At 62.8% G+C, this 15,230-nt stretch overlaps 1 protein-coding gene and 1 long non-coding RNA gene across 3 annotated transcripts; one reads left to right on the top strand and one right to left on the bottom strand.

Moving 5' to 3' along the window:
- Positions 1-77: 77 nt before the first annotated feature.
- LOC311627006 lies at positions 78-2,678 on the bottom strand. Its single transcript, XR_014795807.1, has 3 exons — positions 2,527-2,678; positions 1,043-1,185; positions 78-736 (listed from the first exon to the last, which is right to left on the bottom strand). It is a non-coding gene; the product is annotated as an uncharacterized lncRNA (long non-coding RNA).
- An 89-nt stretch (positions 2,679-2,767) lies between these two features.
- On the top strand, positions 2,768-13,944 carry KLHL30 (kelch like family member 30). Of its 2 annotated transcripts, none has more exons than XM_084893082.1 (8): positions 2,768-2,823; positions 4,408-5,221; positions 6,256-6,391; positions 8,128-8,214; positions 8,867-9,022; positions 9,515-9,703; positions 10,672-10,817; positions 12,283-13,944. In XM_084893082.1, exons 2-8 carry the CDS (start codon positions 4,448-4,450, stop codon positions 12,532-12,534), a joined length of 1,740 nt encoding a protein of 579 aa, XP_084749208.1. In that variant the 5' UTR covers positions 2,768-2,823; positions 4,408-4,447; the 3' UTR covers positions 12,535-13,944. The 2 variants fall into 2 exon arrangements, with proteins under 2 accessions (XP_084749208.1, XP_084749207.1); XM_084893081.1 differs by having other exon boundaries at positions 9,496-9,703.
- Positions 13,945-15,230: the final 1,286 nt, after the last annotated feature.

Below are 15,230 nucleotides of genomic sequence, written 5' to 3'. Positions count from 1 at the left end.
CCTGCCCGGGCCAGCCTGCAGAGCCTCCTCGGTGCCAGCGAAGAGATCCTGAAGAAGAGCCACCCAGAAACTGGGAGAGATCATTCATGTTTGCTGTTGTCAGACACTAGACGGTGGGGCCATTTGTTATGCCTCAGCCGCAAACACATACAACAGATGAGAACATTTCAGATGGGAAGAGATCATGGTTGTGGAGCAATCATCCATCCAACCAGCTGGTTCTGATCCCAGAAAACGGTCACTCGGATCCACAGGCCAGAAAGGTGAGACACCTCCCCCAGAGAGCTCTGCCCTGAGGCCCATATGCTACATACAGCATGATCTCAGGGAAGAAGGAATTGTCCATAATAGTCTCAAGGACATTGTCAACGAATGAAGGGAGAGGACCTCATGGCCCCGTGCCCCAAATAAATCCTAGGTGGAATAAGATACCCTGAGCAAGTAAGGCCATAAGACACCGGCAGAGGGGGTGGGAGGGCTGGGCGTGCAGGCGCCAGGCAAGTGCAGGGACAGCGACACCTCCCTACAGAGACAGTGCGTCACTCGCCCGAGCTGGACGACTCTGGGCTGCAAGATGACAGCGCTTTAACGTGGTGATTTCGCTTTCCGCATCTACCTGGGGACATAATCAGAGTGGCACTATATTCCTTATCATTGTCCCGAGCCACTCCCAATCGAGTGTCTGTCATAGAGGTGACTGGGCAGCACCTCCAACTTCCTGAGCTGTGGCGGATCCCTGTTAGGATAAGATTTAAAGTCATGCTCTCCAGACACCACGCAAACCAGCCGCGCTCGGATGTAAGTGACAAAGCAGGACCAGCCCCTCCCGCAGGCCCTCTAACCACTGTGTGAACGGGGTTGTCTTACTGGCTGCGTTTTCTGCTTTACACTTTTCTGTGTTTTCCAAATTCTCCACAATGAGCACGTGTGGCTTTTGTAATAAAAAGAAACCAGCAGCGCACTTTACAAAACGGCACCCCCGAGCGGCGATCTGCTGATGAAGATCCGGTTTGAGCCCTGGTATTGAGTTCCCCAAACCGACCTGTCATTCAAGGCGCTGGGCCTCCGATCCACGTGTCCCCGGAAGGCCTCCGTGCGGTGCCCACGCTGGGCAGCTCTGGTGACAGCAGCGTCTCGTCAGAACCCCTGTCCTCGCTTCCTCCAGCGTCAACCCTGGGGTTCTGCCTGCAAATGGGGGGAGGTGAGGGGTGGTGCAGGCACACACGGAGTCCTCTGTTCCCGATCCACCACCCTTCCCTTCCACGCCAATGCCCAAGGCTCGGGGAGTCCTGAAACTGTCCAGGGCTTAGGGCTGGGCTGGGCTGGGCTGGGCGGGGTTGGGCTGAGGAGGGCAGCATAGATCCAGAAGACCTGTGAGTGAGCAGTCTGGAAGCGCCCGAACATGTGATTCGCAATCACTCCCCGCAGTCCTTGTGGAGCAGCTGTGCCGCCCACTGGAATCCACGCATGCTGAGAGCTCACCGCCACCTCCTCAGCAGGGAGCAGGGCCAGCAGCCCGGCCCAAGCTGTCATGCCCTGCTCCCCTTGAGAAATTACCTAACATTGCCAGGCATGAGGGCTGTCACCCTGGGGTCCACCCAAGCCCCTCGGCACTCGAAGAGCATCATGCCTGGTGTGGCTCGGTGGTTGGGTGTCGACCCATAAACCAAGTGGTCGCCGGTTCAGTTCCTGGTCAGGGCACATTCCCAGATTGCGGTCTTGATCCCCAGTGTGGGAGACAGCCCATCGATGTTTCTCATTGATGTTTCCCCCCCCCCCCTCTCTCTCTCTCTCTCTCTCTCTCTCTCATCAATAAAAGCATATTTTTAAAAAAGAGCATCAGCCAGTCCCTAGTGGACATTGGGAGGCCCTGTCGGACTTGGCCCCGCTGGTGCGGCCCACACACCGGGAAGAGGGTGTCAGTAAGGCCTTTGGGAAGGAAGGGGGGCTGCCGGGTGGAAGCTCCCACCTGCCCCCCCCCCGGGGGGGGCTCCTCTCAGAAGCTCTGCTCTGAGATTTCGGAGACGCCTCTCGGTGCCCCAGCGCAGAACGCGGCGGCCTCGGACGCGAGGGCCCGGTGACATGTGCCCAGCACTGCCCGGAGGCCCTGCTGCTGGATTTCAGACGACCCATCCCTCGGCCCTCTTCGGCTCTCACACTAACACAGACTCCACGGCAGCCCGAGGCCACGGCCAGGATACCCTGGGGTCAAGGTCTCAGGATGCCGCGTCCTGCCACCAGCCTGGAGGGGACTCGGGGTGCTCCTCAGCCCTCGCCACCGGGGACCCCGTGTGGAGGCCTCTGCTGACCACCTGCCTGTGTTTGTGGTCAGCACGCGTCCCCCGTGGCCGAGAACAAGAGGCACGTAGATAGATGCCCGTCAGTAACCGGGAGAAGCGAGCGCCGTCAGCTGAGCTGGTGCCCCCGAATTCCCAGCACAGACTCCCCGTCCCATCTCCCGGACGAGGAAGAAGGAGGGAGCGGCCCCTCCGTCAGCCCACGGGGAGGAGTGAAGCCCAGACTCACCCCCTGCTGGAATGTCCGGCTCTCTGTCCCGGCCCCGGGTCCCAGAGGCCTCGGCCTTCCTGCCGCGATGCGGCTCGTTTGGGCTTTCGGAGTGGACAGCCCCGGGGGAGACCACACCAATCTCCTCCCACACCGCCTGCGCCCCCGCCCTCCGCCCGATACAGACAGAGGCTAAAAATACCCCTTCGGCCCCACGTGGCCACGCCGCCCGGCAGGCCCTCCGTGCGCCTCGGCCAGCTGGCCAGTCTGTTCTCCGGCCGGAGTCCTCAGCAACGGGGCGCAGGGGCCCACGGAGAGGTAGGTCAGGGGGCTCTGGAGCGGGCAGACGGGAGGGGGAGGGAGGCTGGGAGACAGTGGATCACCGTGGCGACGCCCGTGGGCTTGGTGACCACAGTGCCGGACACCTCCACGGTCAGAGCGGGCCGTGGCCCCCCAGGACACCGGATTCGAGATCGTGGTCAAGCCCAGCCCTCAGCGTGGGGTGGGGACTCAGACTTCCCTCTGTGCCCAGCAAGGGGGAGGCTGGACCGCACCCCAACTGCAGCCCGGGCCACAGCGCCCGGCATCCGGCTGGAGCTGGATTAAGGCCCTTCCTTTGCTGCCCTGCCTGCTCAGCCCACCTCTCCCCCGGCCCAGACAGGCACTGGGTGAGGCTCTGGGACCCTCCAGCAGCCCCACCCTGGGCTGTTACTGCAGGGTGGCAGGTGGCAGCAGACAAGCCTGTAGCCCCGCAGGAATGTGGTTGGGCACTCCGGCCGCTGGGGCCCGTCACGGTAGCAGTGGGCCAAAGGGACCCAGCAATGACGGGAATGCGAGGTCTGGGGACAGTGGCTGCCCGCTAATCTGCTAACCTCCCTTCGGAGAGCAGAGCTGCCATCACCAGCCAGAGGCCTGGGGGAGTGAGGGGGAGGCAGGTATCAGCCAGGGCCTGCTGACCCGTCCTCTCCTGGCGTGAGCCTGAGAAGGTGCTCAGGACCCCAGGTGGGTTCCCTGGGTCCGCGCCTGCTCTGCAGGATGGGGATGGGCACCAGCAGGAGGGGAGGGACCGTCAGCTCGGCGAGGCCTCCCACCCCAGGGGCCTGCGCAGTTCACCGCTTGTTTCGGGGGCTCCGTCCCCAGGGACGGCGGCTGCGGAAGGCGCTCCCTGGTGGACAGACTGTTTCTCTGGCTGCAGCTCCTTGCAGCTGTGGGGAAGGCCAGGCCAAAGCCTCCAGGCAAACTGCTTCCTTCTCTGGGGAGGCCTCCTTAGAGTGAAATTTCAGAAGAACACAAATCAGCATGCGCGTAACTAAGTAAGCCCAGAGGTGCACTTGCTGACTCGGATGAAATGAGCCCTGGGCTGTGAAATCAGAAAGTTTACCTTGGTTTGTCCTTACCAACCTGTACCCAGAGACGACGGGAACCGGGGGGTTCCGCAGGGGCTTCCCAGTCTGGCTCCCCCGCTTCCTGCGGCGTGACCCTAAGCAAGTGCTGCTTTGTGCCTCAGTTTCCTCACCTGTAAAAGGGACGCGAAGAGCCCGCAAGGCTGTGGGGTGAGGGCGTGAGCCACCCTTGGGATGTGGCCAAGCACACGGGAGCCTCAGCGAGAGCTGCTGCAGAGACGCGGTCACACGGCCCCTTCACAGTCAGCTCTCAGTCTGCAGATGAGGAAACCGGACCGGAGCGGCCGCAGCTCCCCCAGGACACATAGCAGACCAAGGCTCCGGGGGACCAGGGGCAGTGGGGCAGGCAGCCTCTCCAACGTCCCCAACGCCCTCCCCGGCCACGGCGGGTCGGGGAGCAGGGGAGGCCACTGGGTGCTCTGCAGAGGCCTGTGGGTGGGGGAGGACCGATGAGAACGAGACCACGAGCCCCAGCTGACCTGCTTCCCTCTCGCCCCAGGAGCTTCTTCCCGGGGGCTGGCCGTGTCGGCTCCGCAGCCATGGTTCGGAACGTGGACGACCTGGACTTCCACCTGCCCTCGCACGCCCAGGACATGCTGGACGGGCTGCAGAGGCTGCGCGCACAGCCCAAGCTGGCTGACGTCACGCTGCTGGTGGGCGGCCGGGAGCTGCCCTGCCACCGCGGCCTCCTGGCGCTCAGCAGCCCCTACTTCCACGCCATGTTCGCAGGCGACTTTGCCGAGAGCTTCTCGGCGCGCGTGGAGCTGTGGGACGTGGAGGCGGCCGTGGTGGGGCAGCTGGTGGACTTCGTGTACACGGGCCGGCTGACCATCACCCAGGCCAACGTGGAGGCCCTGACCCGCACGGCCGCGCGCCTCCACTTCCCCGCCGTGCAGAAGGTGTGCGGCCGGTACCTGCAGCAGCAGCTGGATGCCACCAACTGCCTGGGCATCTGTGAGTTCGGGGAGCAGCAGGGGCTGCTGGGCGTGGTGGCCAAGGCCTGGGCCTTCCTGCGGGAGAACTTCGAGGCGGTGGCGCGGGAGGACGAGTTCCTGCAGCTGTCCCAGGACCGGCTGGCCGCCTGCCTGGCCAGCGACCTGCTGCAGGCGCAGCCGGAACAGAGCCGGCTGGAGGCCCTGCTGCGCTGGGTGCGCCACGACCCCCAGGCCCGGGCCGCCCGCCTGCCTGAGCTGCTCGGCTTGGTGCGCCTGGACGCCGTGCCCAGGCCCTGCGTGCAGCGGCTGCTGGCCACAGAGCCGCTCATCCTGGAGTCGGAGGCGTGTCAAGCAGCCCTGTCCCAGGGCCAAGATGGGGTGAGTGGGGAAGGGGGGCCGGGGAGGGGGCAGCTCAGGTACTCCACCTGCAAGGGGATGGAGAGGGCACCGTTCACCCCCAGGTGCAGATGGTGCTCGGGCGTGTCAAATGTGAGGAGGAGGGGACAGGAGCGCAGACAGGCGTGGCGGCCGCTGCCACCTGCCCCTTAGGAGGCTGGAGCTCTAACGGGTGCAGTTTCCTCTCTGCTGGCAGCGGGCCCGGCGGGCAGGGCAGGCCCTGATGAAGTGACAGGCCAGGGTGTGGCTGGGACAGGGAGCCGGCAGGTCCACCTGCTGCTTGCTCAGGGCCTTGCTCCGGAGGATGTCTCAGCAACCAAGTCCAGAGACAAAACCGTGCTCAGGCCAGGGACGAGGTGCAAGGTGGCCCTGCACCGCCAGGCGCAGAGGGCCAGCTCGAGGCAGAGCCAGCTGGGGCCCCGCCCCGTGAGGGAGTCACCTTGTATTATAATTGCTGGTGGAGGGAGTGCAGGCATCCATGGGAGGGGCCAGAGGGCCAGTGGAACCCCTGGGTCCTGGGAGCTCTGGACAGTGGCTGCTTACCAGCTAGGGTGGGACCAGGTCAGCATTTCCCGCCTGCCAGGGCCATCCGAGTCGGGAGCAGGAATCCGGGTGCAGGGGGAGGCTTATGGGGGGCGTGGGGACAGCGTCTGGGGTCACTTCCAAAAGGGGGTGCAGGAACGCCTGGGCAGGCACGTGGTGGCCACTGGAAGGAGGGAGAGCTGCTCTCACACTCAGGGCACAGGGCAGCTGCCCTACCTCTCGCTGTTCCGTGCTTTGATGCAGTCACCACACATATGGGCACATGTACACACATGGGCACATACATGCACATGCATGGGCATACACACTGAACCTTACCCACCCACACATGTGCACCAACACGGAAGCACCCAAAGCTGTCCCCGAATGTCAAGGCTACTTACCACCCGCCTCAGAGAACACCGCCAAGGCCTGCGAGCGCTGGGCCCTGGGCGCGGACACCCTTCCCTCTGACCGCAGCCCCTGGCCCACAGGCGCCGCCGGCCCTGCCGCAGCAGCTGGAGGAGGTCCTGGTGGTGGTGGGCGGCCGGGCCCTGGAGGAGGCCGAGGAGGGCGCCGAGGAGCCCGCACCCCATCTCGAGAACTTCGCCTTCTACAACGCCAAAGCCAGTGAGTAGCCGGCACCGAGCTCCGCCTGCCGCCGGACAGGAGCCCCTGTGAGGAGCTCAGAGAACAGGCCCATCCTGGGTGTGCCCGGGCCTCAGGGGGCGGTGGGCGAGACGGGGGGAGGGGATGCGGACGGCAGGGGGCACCGCAGGCCCCTCTCCCTTCACCCAAAGCCCTCGGTATTGTCTTTTAGGCCGTGGGGCCCCAATAAGAGGTTCTGCTGCCCAGACCACACGGTGTGGGATGGGTGACCTGGCAGCTGCTTCCTCTTGGTGCCCTGTGCCCTGAGTGCCCCTATGGCCTCAGGGTGGGGTGCAGCCCCAATGGGATTCTAATTGCAGCCTCGGAGCAGGTCACTTTACCTCCCTGAGCCTCAGTTTCCTCACCTGTGAAATGGGCTCCTTCGCACAGTTGAAATGTGGAGCCAACAGGCAGGGGCCTGCCCTGCCCTCTGAAGCGCCTCTCCTGCGGGGGATGGGGAGGGCACGCTGGCCCAGGCAGCCTTTGGGCTGCACTGATGCAGGCTGCTGGTGTCCTGGGGCTGCGGGGCAGGTGGCCAGCCACCCCCATGGCATCAGGGGCTGGTGGGCTTGGGGCGGGCCGTCCCAGGTCAGGGGATTTCGGGCCTGACATCAGAAAATGAGCTCAGCTGACTCAGTGCGGAAGCAGCTGTCCCTCGGATCCCACTGGGAGGGGGGCGAGGGGGGAGGTGCTGGCAGGCAAAGGCCTGGTGACTGACTACTGGGCACTCCCCATGGGGTGGCACAGACATGAGTCAGGAGGGCACACAGCCCCTGCCCAGCAAGGCCCCAAGTTCTGCGTGTTCTGAAAACTGTTGTCAACAACAAGCAGACTTTTCCAAGGGACGTCCCCAAGGCTGTGCCCCTCCCACAGCCTTCCATAAAACCCCAAATGTGTCGGCTTACAGGACGTAACTGTGCCCACTTTTATTGTCTCGTTTCTATGTCCTCAACGCGTCTTCTCAGCACTCCTTCCTCCGCTCACCTCACGCAGCTCCATGAAGGCAGGTCTGACTTGGGTGCCTTCCTCTGTCCTAGAAGCCACCTCTGCTGAGCAGTCGCTGTGTGACAGACACACGCCACCCCGTGTAGTCCCCACACATCCCTGGGAGGTGGGAGTCATCCCCATTTCAAGAGGAAGGACCTGTGGCCAGGGCTTCCCCCGGCCGCACAGCTGGTGCTGAGAGCTGGTGTGGACCACTCTGCCATCCAGTCCACATCTGGCCCCCGCATGCCCCCGGCCCACGTGAGCACAGAAGGGGCTCAGGGCAAATGCGTGAGGGATTCGGGAAGGAGTGATGCTTCTGTTATAACCCACTAGCGACTAGAGACCAGGCCCTTTAACCCATCACCCCTCTGGCTGAGGTGGGACCAGGCCAAAAGGCCCATTCGGGGTCAGTGGGATCAACCGCAGGGTCATGTGGGAGCAGCCTCTGGGGCCTGGCCGCCCTCGGCTCACCCTGGGCTGTGCTGTGTCCAGTCCGGGTGCCAGGCTCCAGGGGGTCACCAGGAGCCGGGCTTGGCAATGCACATGGAGCACCAGGGGCGCCTCGGATCCCCTTGCCCCCACTGGGGTGGCCCCCACTCCTGCGGCAGCTGAGTGGCCCCTTACCCTTTTGCGGTGAGGGGACGTCTCTGCACCACTGAGCAGAGGGGGTTTGGGGGTGCAGGCCCCAGCAGGGAGCTCTGATGCTGACCCTGCCTCTCTCCTCCTGCCAGAGAGGTGGACGCCGCTCCCCGACTTCCCCGACTTCCACAAGTGGGGCTTCTCCCTGGCCGCGCTGAACAACAGCGTCTACGTCACAGGTGGGCAGACGGGGCCCCCCTGCGCTTAGGGGGACCCACAGTTTAGTCAAGACTCCTGCAGAGCTTTTCAGGGTGTGAAACGAGGAAATTTTAGGGCCACACGGGGCCACCCGGAGCCACATGGGGGTGCAGGGAACAGTCCCTGCCTGACGTGGCCGCCAGGTGGCCTTGCCACGCTCCTGCAGCCCGGTCCTCCCAAGACGGAACTGTGTGATGGGGGAGGGGTCATTCTTTTTTTAAATATATTTTATTGAATTTTTTACAGAGAGGAAAGGAGAAGGATAGAGAGTTAGAAACATCGATGAGAGAGAAACATTGATCAGCTGCCTCCTGCACATCCTCTATTGGGGATGTGCCCGAAACCAAGGTACATGCCCTTGACCGGAATCGAACCTGGGACCTTTCAGTCCACAGGCTGACGCTCTAGCCACTGAGCCAAACCGGTTAGGGCCACGGGTGGGCTTTTAAACCACTGATCTTGTGCCCGTTATTTGTGGAGGAGCAGGCCACCCTGCTAGACGGAGCCACTGTGGTCCCCCCGGCCTGGTGTCCGGCAGCACGGAGGCCTGGCCTGGGGAGAAGGGGGCAGGGCTCTTGATGCCCAGAGACCCCAGACTGATGGGCATCTTAGGGACAGAACCTCTCCTGGCAGGTGGCTCTCGGGGCACCAAGACGGACACCTGGTCAACCACCCAAGCCTGGTGCTTTCCAATGAAGGAGGCGGCCTGGAGGCCGGTGGCACCCATGCTGAAGGCCCGCACAAACCATGCCAGCTCCGCGCTCAACGGGGAGATCTATGTCATCGGCGGTAAGGCTGCCCCCTCCGCCGTCCCCAGGCTGCCTGCTGCTCCTCAGAGGCCCCCTCCACCTCTCTGCAGCCTGGGGGCCTCGCAATCCTGCAACAACGGCTCCCCGCCCCCACCCCCTCACTGGGGACCAGAGAGCCCCCATGCTGGCCCCAGGGCCGACAGGGCACTGCCCCCATCCTGCCTTTGGAGCTCACTGTCTGGGGTAAACAGGACCCACGCCAGGGCTTCCGGGCAGGCTGGGCAGCGGAATTCCCATCTGGACAGTGCCACCTGGACATCCAGGGACACAGGAAACAGGACGAGTCAGTCCCCAGAAGGAGACCCTTGAGGGGCTGGCCTCCAGCTGCCAGCAGAGGGCTACTCCCATCCCAGAACCTCAGCTCGGGGTCCCCTCCTCAGGGAAGTCCCTGGGGTATGGAGATCCACAGTGGGTCCCTTTGCTGTCACCCTTGCCCCACCATGCCCCCTGCAGCCCTGTCCCGCCCCTACAGGCACCACCCTGGACGTGGTGGAGGTGGAGAGCTACGACCCCTACACAGACACCTGGACGCCGGTCAGCCCCGCCCTGAAGTACGTCAGCAATTTCTCCGCGGCCAGCTGCCAGGGCCGGCTCTACCTGGTGGGCTCCAGCGCCTGCAAGTACAACGCACTGGCCCTGCAGTGCTACAACCCCATCACAGGTGGGAAACCCCGCGGACACGTGGGGCCCAGGGGGGAAACGAGGGGTCACTGCACAGAGCAACAGCCCCCACCCGACTAGCGGTCATGGGGGCTGGGGCAGAGTGGCCCAGGGCGGGTGACAGGGAAGCCCAGCCCCAGATCTGGGACGCTGGCTGGCTGCTGTATGTGCCTGGAACTGGCCGCATGGGCCCGGAGTGGTGGCCTGGACCCACAGGGCCCAGTGGCAGCAGCTCGGTCTCTGCGCTTGGGACAGAGTTTGGCTCCAGCTGGGCTGCTCTGGCTCGGTGGCTCTTCCAGCCCCATCTCTCACCCTCTGTTCTGTCCCCTGGACAGTGGACATGATACTGGGACCCACTTTGCAGGATGGGTGTGAGGATCCCACAGGAGGCCAGCTGGGCCCAGGGTCAGGTGGGGCCCCAGGTTAGCAGACCAAGGGGACAGGGCAAGAAGGAGGCAGAGGCCGAAACCGGTTTGGCTCAGTGGAAAGAGCGTTGGCCTGTGGACTGAAGGGTCCCGGGTTCGATTCCGGTCAAGGGCATGTACCTTGGTTGCGGGTACATCCCAATTGGGGAATGTGCAAGAGGCAGCTGATCGATGATTCTCTCTCATCGATGTTCCTAACTCTCTATCCCTCTCTCTTCCTCTCTGTAAAAAAATCAATAAAATTTTTTTAAAAAGAATTAAAAAAAAAAAAAAAAAAAAAAAGGAGGCAGAGGCCCAGGGTGCTGGTGAGGGTGGGGTGGCCCCCACCCCAAGGCCCTGCTCAGGACCTGAGGATGAGGCTCTGAGGGCCTCCTGCCCCTGAGCCCCTTCCGCAAGCCCCCCAGGCCCCCTCCGCCTGTCCAGAGACCGTGGGGGGCGAGCAGTGGGCTCGGGTCTGTGGGCCCCTCCCTCCCGGGCCAGGGCTCCCTCCCAGCTCAGCAGGGGGTGCTGTCCTGGAGGAGCCTCAGACCCTGTGTCCCCGCAGAAGCGTGGAGTATGATCGCCTCGCCCTTCCTCCCCAAGTACCTGTCCTCGCCGCGCTGTGCGGCTCTGCAGGGGGCGCTCTACCTGGTCGGCGACAACACCAAGAAGGTCTACGTGTACGACCCCGGGGCCAACCTGTGGCAGAAGGTGGGCCTCAGCCTCGCCTCCCAGTGTGACTCCCACCCCCGGAGCCCTGACTCCACACAGAGCAGGCCTGTGGGCAGCGGGGCCTGGGGTGTCCCCACAGGGAGGACAGTGAAGGGGAGATGAGGGCCCAGCGTGAGGATGAAGGAGCCAAGGACGGGGGGTACTGGTCACTGAGTGCTCTGTCCCCAGCATGGGACCGCCGTCCTCCTTGATGGGCACAAAAGCAGGCTCAGCCAGAGGTGCTTCCCCACAGCTGAGGGCCAGGCCCAGAGGGAGGGAGTCTTCCGTCCGCAGAGTAGTCAAGCCAGGGTGCAGATTCCTGAGCTGGGGGTGAGGTGGGGGCAGCCAGCTTCTTAGCACCTCCTTCTCCTCTAGCCGCTGGCCCAGGGCAGGGAGCAGGAAGTGGGCATTTTGAGACTCGCCCTCGGGGGCACCAGAGCCCTGATCCTTCTCCGGTGTCTCCTGGAGAAGGAGGGCAGTGCCCAGAGCCCTCAATGCCTCAGCACTGGTCAGTGCTGGGCCCTCCCCACCTGCCCTGAGATCCTCAGTCCTGGAGCCCCAGAAGGTGGCTCTGCTTCCTGCAGCTGCCCCAGGGCCTGGCCACACAGGGCCTCCGAGATCCCACTGCCCACAGCTGTCCTTGGGCGTCAGTGCTCAGCTGACCAGTGCCCCATTACGGTGGCACAGCAGGTGCAGGGCACACGCTGCCAGGCGGGGCTTTCTTCCCGGACCATCTCAACTGGGCCTCGGCTCACGCTACTGCTCTGGGCAGGGTCCCAGCCATGTAGCTGCACTTGCCCCCTCCAGGCCCGAGGCGGGTAGTGGGGTGTGTAGGGGGCGGGGGCACCCATTACTGCCTTCGGGTGCAGGCCACAGACAAACCTCTCCTTACTGCTATCCGGGCTCTTCCAGAAGCACCCACATCTCTCTCGGGCCTTAGGCGGCTGCTGGCCCTGACCCCCACCCCCACCCAGGACACTCCTGAAGCCATGAGCCAAGGCCAGGGGTGTTGAAGCAGCTGGGGAGGGGGAAAGCCTGGCCCCCAGCTGAGAGAAGGGCCCATGGAGCAAGTGGCCCCACAGATGTGTCTGCTGCTGAGGCCACATCTGTCCCCTTTAAGAGAGCAGCTGAGAATCAGAGGCCCAGCCCAGACCTCACCTGGGAGGCAGCTCCAGGCTCAGGCCTCCTGCCCCCTCACTCCAGCTTCCCGGAATGAGCAGATCTGGGCCCTGGGGAACACGAGGGGGCTGAAACATCGTCCTGGGCTGGGGGCCGGAGCAGGGGGGTGCTGTGGGGCCTCCCCACAGGAGGAGCTGGAGGGGAAAGAGAGTCACAGGGAGCCAGAGTGACATCCCAGGTCCCAGGTGTGCTGGTGCCCTGGGTGGGACGTTCCTCTCTGCATGTCCCCTTGTCACCACACTCCGGCCACCACCGGACACTGACCACTGCCCACTGCCCGCCACAGGTGCAGTCCCTGCACAGCCTGCACGAGAACGGCGCGCTGGTGCCGCTGGGCAACGCGCTGTACCTGACGGGCGGCCGCTGGCAGGGCATGGAGGGCGACTACCACGTGGAGATGGAGGCCTACGACCCCAGAAGGGACGCCTGGGTCCGCCACGGCGCCCTGCCCCGCCTCTGGCTCTACCACTGCGCCTCCACCGTCTTCCTGGACGTCTCCAAGTGGACCCAGCGCTTCAGCCCCGTCCAGGAGCACTGAGGGCTCCCGCACACCCGGGGCAGCCAGCCGGCCCCCCACGGGAGCACCCGTTTAGTTTTGCTTGTTTGTTCACTGGGCGGGGGCCGGACCCAGGGCACCAGGGACATCAGAGGGACATGGTTTTGGTCTCCGCGGCCACCACACCAACTCTGAGCTAACCAGCCGCAAGGGCTAGGATTCTGACGCCCAAATAGACGGTGAACAGCTCCCTAGCCCACAGGGGAGTCTGAGACCTCAGAGGAAGGAGCGAGGAGTGAGAACCCAATGGGCCGGAGAGGAAGATGTGCAAATGAGGGGTGACTGAAGCTGCTGGGGAGGGGGCAGCCTGGCCCCCAGCAGCGTGCCCACGGCCAGCAGCCACCCTCTCTGGGACTCCAGCTCCAGCTCCAGGGCCCACTGGCAGCTCAGGTGGCTGCTGACTCGCCCCTCCTTCTCGACCTCTGCTTATTGGAGCCCGTTTCCCTAAGGCCGCTTCTGGGGACAAAGGAGGACCACGCTCAGCTTTGCTGTGCCACGCCCCTTGGAGGGCAGCACCCACTCGGACGGGAGGAAGGAGCCGTGTGTGGTGGACAGGAGAGAGGGTCCTTCCACCTGCACAGGGGCTCTGAGGGTGGGGGGTGAGCAGGAGGGCTGCTCTCGGCCAGGGTTTCTGTTTCTTGGGGTGGTTTGCGTACAAAGGTTCTTCATCAGGAAGTCCCCAGCGGGAGGCCATGTGGGGTGGGATGCAGGGAGTGGGGACGGGGGCAGGGATCATTAGGGACTTCTGGCACGTTGTGGCCTGTTGCCAGGCAGCCTCCTGGGCAAGGGCTCCTCCTGCCAGCACATAGCAGAACACAGGTGGTCAGGCTCCCTGCTCCTTCTTACTCATCCCGAACGAGGTCTGTCACCAGGGGACAATGGAGGGCTCTCACTGGGTGCTGAGGAGCCTCCAGCTTTGTTACTGACTCTGTCAGGGTCACAGGCCCACAGCTTGGCTTCAGTCCCATACAGCCTAGCCGAGGCCCTGGTAGTTCCAGTATCTCTCCCTCTGGCCTGCGGATCCTCTCCAGGGCCACCCCATGGGCTCCTCCTTGAACCCCACCAGGGACCAGAGGTGCCTCCAGCACCCTGGTTCCGAGGGAGGGTTCCTGGGCCCCCAGCTTCATGGATCAGACCCACTTTGCTCCCAGACCTGACTCCTCAAGCCCATTTCTTGTGGAGAATGAGTTTGCCTCAGGCCCCAGGTGCCGAGGGGCCTCCTGGGAACACCAGCCCCAGACCCAGGCCCCTATTCAGCTGGTGGAGCGGATAAAAATGAGGGTGAAGGTTCCTGGGACCCTTGAATCTCTCTGTACGAAAATTCTGTGAAACATTTAAGTTATTGAAGGTGCTCAGCCAAGAGCTGTTTCAAAACAAAGACTCAGAGGTTGAAATGGACTCACTTTGATCACAAACGGGTGTTTGAAGGGCTGGTGTCCTGGGATTGGACTTGCTTTCTGCTCTTGCACATCCTCAGCAATGGGGGGCAATACCCAGGATGGGAGCCCCTCTTCTGACTGGCTGAGCTGCCCTTATTTGGGGAGCCTGGATCAGACCAATTATTGCCTTCAGGAAGAGGGTTAATGAAGGGCCATTTCCCAGGTGTGGGCAAAGCCTCCCAGGGCTAGCGGAGCTGTCACCACCCCTCTGCCCCAGGGACAAGGGGCGGAGCAGATGCAGACTCCAGAGCTGGGCAGAGAGGGCTGCCAAGGAGCTGGGCCTTTGCTAAAGGAACACAGCCACTGCCCACTGCCACCTGCAACCCAGCGGGGAGGAGGTGGCAAAATAGGGACCCAACCCCACTCTCATTTTTGCCCCGCAGTCTCTCCATAGTGCTTCCCCCACAAACCCAACCAGAATCAGAGGGAAGACAGGCCATTGCCACTGTGCATAGTGGCCAGCCTGAGGGGGCAGACAGCAGGCGGGGAAGGGTGGACAGGGTGCCACGGGCCCATGGAAGCTTTGTAGCATACCACCGCACACTCACAAGGTATAACAGGACAGGTGTAACTCACTCAAGGAACATCCACAGAACAAGCCAAGCCATCCTCTTCCCCTTATCAAAGTCCCAGGGAAACAAGGACTCTTTAGAAGGTTTGGGGCTACTGTGGACTTCCAGAAAGGGGGGTGGACAACCTTGGGACATGTGCAGAAGCCCACCAAATTCTCAGGCCCATGAGAGTGAGGGCGGGAAACCATCTCCTCAGCACCAGGGTGCTCTGTCTGCCAGGTAGGTGTGGGCTGTCTTTCCCATAGACAATGTTGGGTAAACTGAGGTACCACCACCTTACCCAGCAGACCCCAGTCTTCAGTGACCACACAATGTCCTCCGAAGCCAGGCTCAGCCTAGCCAACTTGTGCTCAGCTCCCTTAAGGTTCCAGGTGAGTCAGGGTCTGGAGATATTTCCAACCACTTCCATCTGACTTGCGTTTTCTAGGATATCCCAGACAGGATCCTTTTATTGTTGAACATCTTCCCTGGACTAGGGACAGTGATTGCTAGTATCAGGCAGTTGACACTCCCATGAAAATGTGTGTAATTAAAGGAACTGGTCACATGACAATTCACTGTAGTTAATTTCAAGCACTGTTCCACTTGGTAGGTCAACCAGTTGGCCCAGTAAAAACTAACTACAACAGTTTATTTAAAAGAAACAAATTCTTTTTATTAATTTCAG

Source organism: Pipistrellus hanaki, assembly GCF_964339955.1.
Source record: "Pipistrellus hanaki genome assembly, chromosome: 8".
NCBI classification, from domain to species: domain Eukaryota; kingdom Metazoa; phylum Chordata; class Mammalia; order Chiroptera; family Vespertilionidae; genus Pipistrellus; species Pipistrellus hanaki.
Note: the sequence above shows the minus strand (reverse complement) of the source record. Positions and strands in the feature narration are given on the sequence as shown.

What these genes read in the sequence shown, in the direction of transcription:
- KLHL30 (XM_084893081.1), top strand. Translation starts at nt 4,448, where the DNA reads ATGGTTCGGAACGTGGACGACCTGGACTTCCACCTGCCCTCGCACGCC. An exon ending in GGAGATCTATGTCATCGGCG is followed by an intron (nt 9,023 to 9,495) that starts GTAAGGCTGCCC and finishes TGCCCCCTGCAG; the next exon opens with CCCTGTCCCGCCCCTACAGG. An exon ending in GGGCCAACCTGTGGCAGAAG is followed by an intron (nt 10,818 to 12,282) that starts GTGGGCCTCAGC and finishes TGCCCGCCACAG; the next exon opens with GTGCAGTCCCTGCACAGCCT.